Raw genomic sequence first — 5,839 nt, 5'->3', positions numbered from 1 at the left:
GCCAAACTAACCAAAACTCTGTAAAAAGTGCTTTGAGCTCTACAAGTACCACGTATTTATTATGGTATCACTTTGGAATGCAGCCACACAGTGCAATTATTGATTATCTGTCATGGATCACAATTGTCACTCATAGTAACTCACTGTGATACAGAAGTTTTTTTCTTCCCTTTCTTTTAAGAAGTCAACTCTGGCAATTACACAGTTAAGGAGTATGTCCTTAGGGAGATAAAGAAAAAAATGTCTGATATTTGAGCTAAAAGATAACATCCAAATAAGAACTTAACTGGCTAAAACACAACTACTATTTAAGTAACTTGTCAAATTTAAAATCTTGAGAGATAAATTTTTAAGATGTCTTGATTATTTGGGGTGGGGACCTGTGAGTCTGATTGAGGCACATGTTTTGTAGGGTAGCAGCACTGGAAAGGGCCTTAAGCTAGTCCAACTTCCTAGCCTCCGCTCGGATCTCCACTACCCCAGCCAGACACATTGTAGAATCCTTGTAAACATATGTAGCTTTATATAGTCACTTATATGAGTTCTGAAAGATTAGTTCTTCCTGTGATTTTTCTGAATACTCTGAAAATAGTATGAATTTAGGAGGCTGGTCAAAGAAACTGGGAATTATAGGTATTATTAAAGGTTAAATCCTCGATTCCATTATCACTTTTTGGGGGGAGGGGGAGAATTTATTAAGCATTTGAGATAATAAAACTGGTTAAACTTACTCTGGTAGGACACATAATCAAATCTGGGGATTGCTGAGAATAATAAGCTGAAATATGACTGAACCATAATGTAAATCATTGAGTCTCTAGTTAGATTTGTTATCCTAAAATTTAACATTCATAGAATTTTAAAATTGAATTCTAAGTTTCATGGTTAAGAAAAGCAAAATATTTTACTGCTTCATCAAGGGTTATTAAAATAAATCTGATAGATATACATTCTGTAACAATGAAGAGCCTCAGATAAAGGAATTAGATTTTATCTCCTGAAACAAAGGTATGTGGCACTCACTGCAACTACTGATGAAAAGCCAATGACCGGTCGTGTTTCCTAGATGGACTCCCACCCCTCACATGTCTTTCTTCATCAACATTAAATACACATTTTTTACCTTGTTAAATTAATGCTTATATAAGAAAGTAAAAGTGTTAAAATAATCGTAAGTTCTACATTACAGGTTGTGTTTAGATATAGAACTAGAGGGGGCCAGAATAAATGTAGATGAAGAGATGTATAGCACCATGCTTCTAAATGCTTCACACTTAGGCAGAAAGAAAAAGAAAAAATTTCACCCTTGATATAGAAGTTCATCTAAGGTCAAAGTAAACACTGTTATATTTAAATTGCTTTTTTTAAAAAACATGATTAATTGCAATTTAAAAATCACAAAAAAAATGAGAATTAATAGAACTAGACTTACATTGAATATAATGTTCACTTAGAAGTTACTGTGGTCCATTTCATTTATGAGATAAATATTTTTACAGTACAAGGGTACTTTAAAAAGTGTGTGGAGGGCCGGCCCGGTGGCGCACTGCTACAGTGCGCCGCTTGGGAGCGCGGTGGTGCTCCCGCCGAGGGTTCGGATCCCACATGCAGGCTGGTTCCCGCTCACTGGCTGAGCGAGGTGCGGGTGCGACACTGAGGGTTGCGATCTGTTGCCGGACACAAAAAAAGACAAAAAGGAAAAAAAAAAAATGTGTGGAAAAATGGAATTAATATGAATCTTTCCGTGAACTTTTTCCTCCCCTGCACTACAGCAACAGTGAAAGCCCTCTCACCCTGCCCGATAGGAATGAGTTTGCTGGGCTTCTAAAAGTTAGATTTGTGCTGAAAAGAATTAACCATCCTTAGATTTTAATCCAATATTAAATTATTTATAAAATGCTCTATTATTTTATTGTAAAATGTAAGCAGTGAAATTCTGTATATACTGCTATTTTCTCTCTGTTCATTGTGTGAATTTATGTAAATTAGTGAAATAAATTTCAGCTTTCACCTTGTTTCTTGAAAATTCCTAAGTGTAAGTTTTGAGATTTCTTCCCCTCTTGAATAACAAATTTGGTGCTGTTTTTCTTTCTAATCCAACCCAAAACACTAGCTATCCTGAAAAGGTTGATGGACACTAGGCAGAATGAAATGATGCTCCTCACCTCTTAAGGGAAACATATCACCTTTCAAAACCACTTGTTTTTACTTGATATTCACAATTTCAGTACCAACATTAGTCAGTAGTTTTCCAGAATGCCTTTATTTTCAGACCTCATAGAACTTAAATACTGAGTGAAAAAGATTTACAGAATATAAAACATTTTCTTCTGCTCAGCCACATTTGAAGGCAAGCATTATTCAGTGTCTTATGTTCTGAATAAGTCCATTATGGATCTATATAAATCCATGTGCATACACACATATATGTTGCCACATGTATACATATACATTATTCTTTCTCTAGTTACAGGAAATACTTATTTTATGATCTGATTTTGACCCTCACCCTCCACCATTTACTCTCCCACTCATTACCTAAATCTTGGATTTCTTTCCAATATTGTAAACAATCCATTTAAACTCCCAGTCAGTACTGTCAGGAGGGTTCTTATTCAGAGAGAGCTATTAACATCATAGTACTATTATCCACTGACAACTTCTGCACATCGGGGACAGAGAGTATCTGAAGACTCAGCTGTATACTTCCAACAACGAGGGCATTTTTCTTTGGTAGCTGGCATGACAAGGACTTTGTATAAAGACTCTTCACGAATATCACCACCTAGGAAAGAAAAATACATGAAGAGTATTTCTGACAGGCCATTCAATTTGCATCATCTCTATTTTTTTCTTTTTTTTTGTGACCGGTAAGGGGATCGCAACCCTTGGCTTGGTGTCACCTGCACCGCACTCAGCCAGTGAGCGCACCGGCCATCCCTATATAGGATCCAAACCCGCGGCCGGAGCGCTGGTGTGCTCCCAGTGCGGCACTCTTGAGTGAGCCATGGGGTCGGCCCTGCATCGTCTCTATTTAACTGGCTTAGCAGGTGCTCCTTTTTCAAAGTTTTCTCCTCCCTGCCTTGGTAAAGCTTGTCAGATACTGCACCATTTGCCCCATTATATAAATAGCCAAGATAATGGAGTCATACAGCTTGACAACTAAAGAGAGCTGAGGAGTCTGAGACCCTGTGAGGTTAACTGACTTTTCCCCAGTCACTAAGTTCTGTATCTACTCAGGCAGGACATGCCTTCTGGTTCTTAATCCAGGTATAGTTCTGATAAATTACACTGCCTCTCCAGTTATACACTTGAATGAGAATTTTCAAAAGCCAAGTTATAGTGGCAACTGCAGTGTCCCCACCCAAAACTACTCAGTTTGGATAAAAGCAAAAATTTCTCCACTATTAATACTCTCAAACCTCAAACCGATAAAAATATGATAAAGAATAAATTACTCTGTAGTCATTCGGCAACGAATGTACGTTTTGAAAAGCAAATTAAGCCAGAATCTTCACCACATGGTCAGTGCTACCAAGCCTTGAATTTAAACTGATGCCTATAAATTAGCTTCCCATCTCCTTGCTGGTACCTGAAAGCTGTTATGAAAAACAAGCAGCATCACCTTTGCCAAAGCAGCTGCTTGTTACTCTCTGTAAATGCTACTCCACTTCTGTTTCCTTCAATGAGGACAGATCAGGTTACCAAAAATTCTCCATAAAATAAGTATCTACAAGATGACTGATTAGGAGATACCATTGTTACAGTGAGTTCAATAAAACCCTTAACCCCTCATTAAGAATAGCTAAATAATAACACTTTAATGTGGTGTGTGCATAATAGGAAGTTTTAGAATCAGCACTGGGGAAGGGTGTGAGGGCTGAGCAGTCCTGGGATGCTAAGGATCAAAGGAGGGGGATACAAAAGGGAAAGGGAGCGAGTCAGACTGACTCCACATACGACTACTCATTCAGATACAGGAAGGACATCTCTCTTCCTCTTCCATCCCTAGCCTTCAGTTCCCAAGGTCATCACGTAAGACACTTGAGAGCTGGCTTAGAAACTTTGTAATTGTTCATATTTCCGTGGAAAGATGTATTCGAAGTTACACAGCTGCCTTTAGAATAAATCTAGTCCACTGGAAAGTTTGAAATGACCTGCAGTTATTCGATTCTCCATTCACCACTTGTTATTCTCAACTCCTTACCTTCTAAATTGATGAGAAATTTCCCTTTAAGCTCAATTACATCTGCAGTTATGTCTCGTGGCTCCTGAGCCAGTAAAGTAGACTGGGAAGCCATCATTAATTCATTCAACTGCGAGGTGCTGGACGTCTCCTCAGCTTGTAGCATCTGGAAGTGAGCACGGGAAAGTTACTGCTTAAATTTTCACCATAGATTATAAAAATAGATGATATAAATTTTTGTTTAGCAAGGAACCCTTTGGTACCATTACATCCTGAGCTAATACTATTAAATGCATCTATTCTTAGTAGTATGAAAGGTTTCAGTTAAGAATTTCTGCCAGCAGTATTTACTGAAAATATACTCTATGCCAGGCACTTCACTTTGTTAGATGCTAAATGTCTTACTTCTCACTGTCACAAAAAAAAAAAAACCTATATGGTATTTATTACCACCATTTTACAACTGAGGAAACAGGCAGAGAGAGGGTAATTTGCCCAAGTTGTCAACCAGTAAGCGGTGGAGTTGCACTTCGAGCCCAGGCCTGTCGGCCTCAGAGCCTGCACTTCCGTCCCTGTGACATGCTTCCTACGCTGCGAGAGGGGCTAAGATCCTGTCTCAACAAGGACCTGCTTTAGCAATGTAGACCGACAGTGGCAATCTGGATAACACACAGAACCCTTCTGAGGTATACTGAATCCAGATGTTTTATAGACACTTTTACTTTTCATTGTAATTTTGATCTTCAAAATGAGTTTGTGAGCTTAGTAACACAGACATTCCTTAAAAAAAAAAAAAGCCCATGAGAAAACAGAAAATAAAAGATTAATTTGGTTTTAACAAGTTCATGCAATTAGTAATTGATAGAACTAGGACTCCATCTGACAGCTACTTGGTATGATTCCTAAGGAAAATACATTCATGTTTTTGAGAATCCCAAAGTATTTTTTCTAATACAAATGATCCAAAAAACAAGCTGTATTCTTTTCAGTTTACTACTCACAATGACTGAAGTCAAAGGAAACATGTAGGAAAAAAGCCCAGGACTAGGCTGTGTAGCCCTGGCTAGGTCACACCTCCAGTGGACTTGTGTGTAAAATAAAGGAGTCAAAACTTCCCAACTTCTAAATTTTCAAATGTGAACATCTGATTATCTATTCTTATTTTGTTATCAACAATCTCACACCTACTAGCTATTTCAAAGCCCCAAATCTTAATCACTTTAATTATATTACTAAAAATTTAAACTGAGCTTACCAAGCAAAATGAAATGATTATTTTTTAGAAAACTGATACCAGTAAAACTTTTTAAAATAAAAGAGTACTTCAAAAAGTTTGTGGAAAATGGAAAAGATAATATGAATATTTCCATGAACTTTTTGCAGACCCCTCATACATTTATTGCCAATTCTAAGCATTCAGACTAGAGAAAATTTCAAGTCAATATATTAAGCTATAAGCCAATCTGGCCAATCAACTCTTAAGAATCCCAAGAAGAAAATTCTGATGGCACTTTTGGTAATAAAATAGAATGAATGCTTTGAGATATGCATAATAATTTGCTGAAGCAAATAATTTTTTCTCCAGATCTCACAAAATAACGATGGAAATTTTTTTCAGATATGTTTTGAATCTGATCCAGATGGACAAAATTC

The 5,839-nt window shown here is 37.1% G+C and overlaps 1 protein-coding gene across 1 annotated transcript in view; it reads right to left on the bottom strand.

Annotated features, from left to right (window-relative positions):
- Positions 1 to 2,244: 2,244 nt before the first annotated feature.
- The window catches only part of IARS2 (isoleucyl-tRNA synthetase 2, mitochondrial), a 35,958-nt gene continuing 32,363 nt past the window's right edge, over positions 2,245 to 5,839 (bottom strand). The window contains exons 14-15 of the mRNA XM_008576722.1: positions 4,208 to 4,352; positions 2,245 to 2,785 (exon numbers count right to left, since the gene is read on the bottom strand). Coding sequence (XP_008574944.1) covers positions 2,646 to 2,785; positions 4,208 to 4,352 — 285 coding nt within the window. The 3' untranslated portion in view covers positions 2,245 to 2,645. The remainder of the gene's footprint in view (positions 2,786 to 4,207; positions 4,353 to 5,839) is intronic.

This window comes from Galeopterus variegatus, unplaced genomic scaffold (assembly GCF_000696425.1).
Source record: "Galeopterus variegatus unplaced genomic scaffold, G_variegatus-3.0.2 Scaffold1392, whole genome shotgun sequence".
In the NCBI taxonomy this organism is placed as follows: Eukaryota; Metazoa; Chordata; class Mammalia; order Dermoptera; family Cynocephalidae; genus Galeopterus; species Galeopterus variegatus.
Note: the sequence above shows the minus strand (reverse complement) of the source record. Positions and strands in the feature narration are given on the sequence as shown.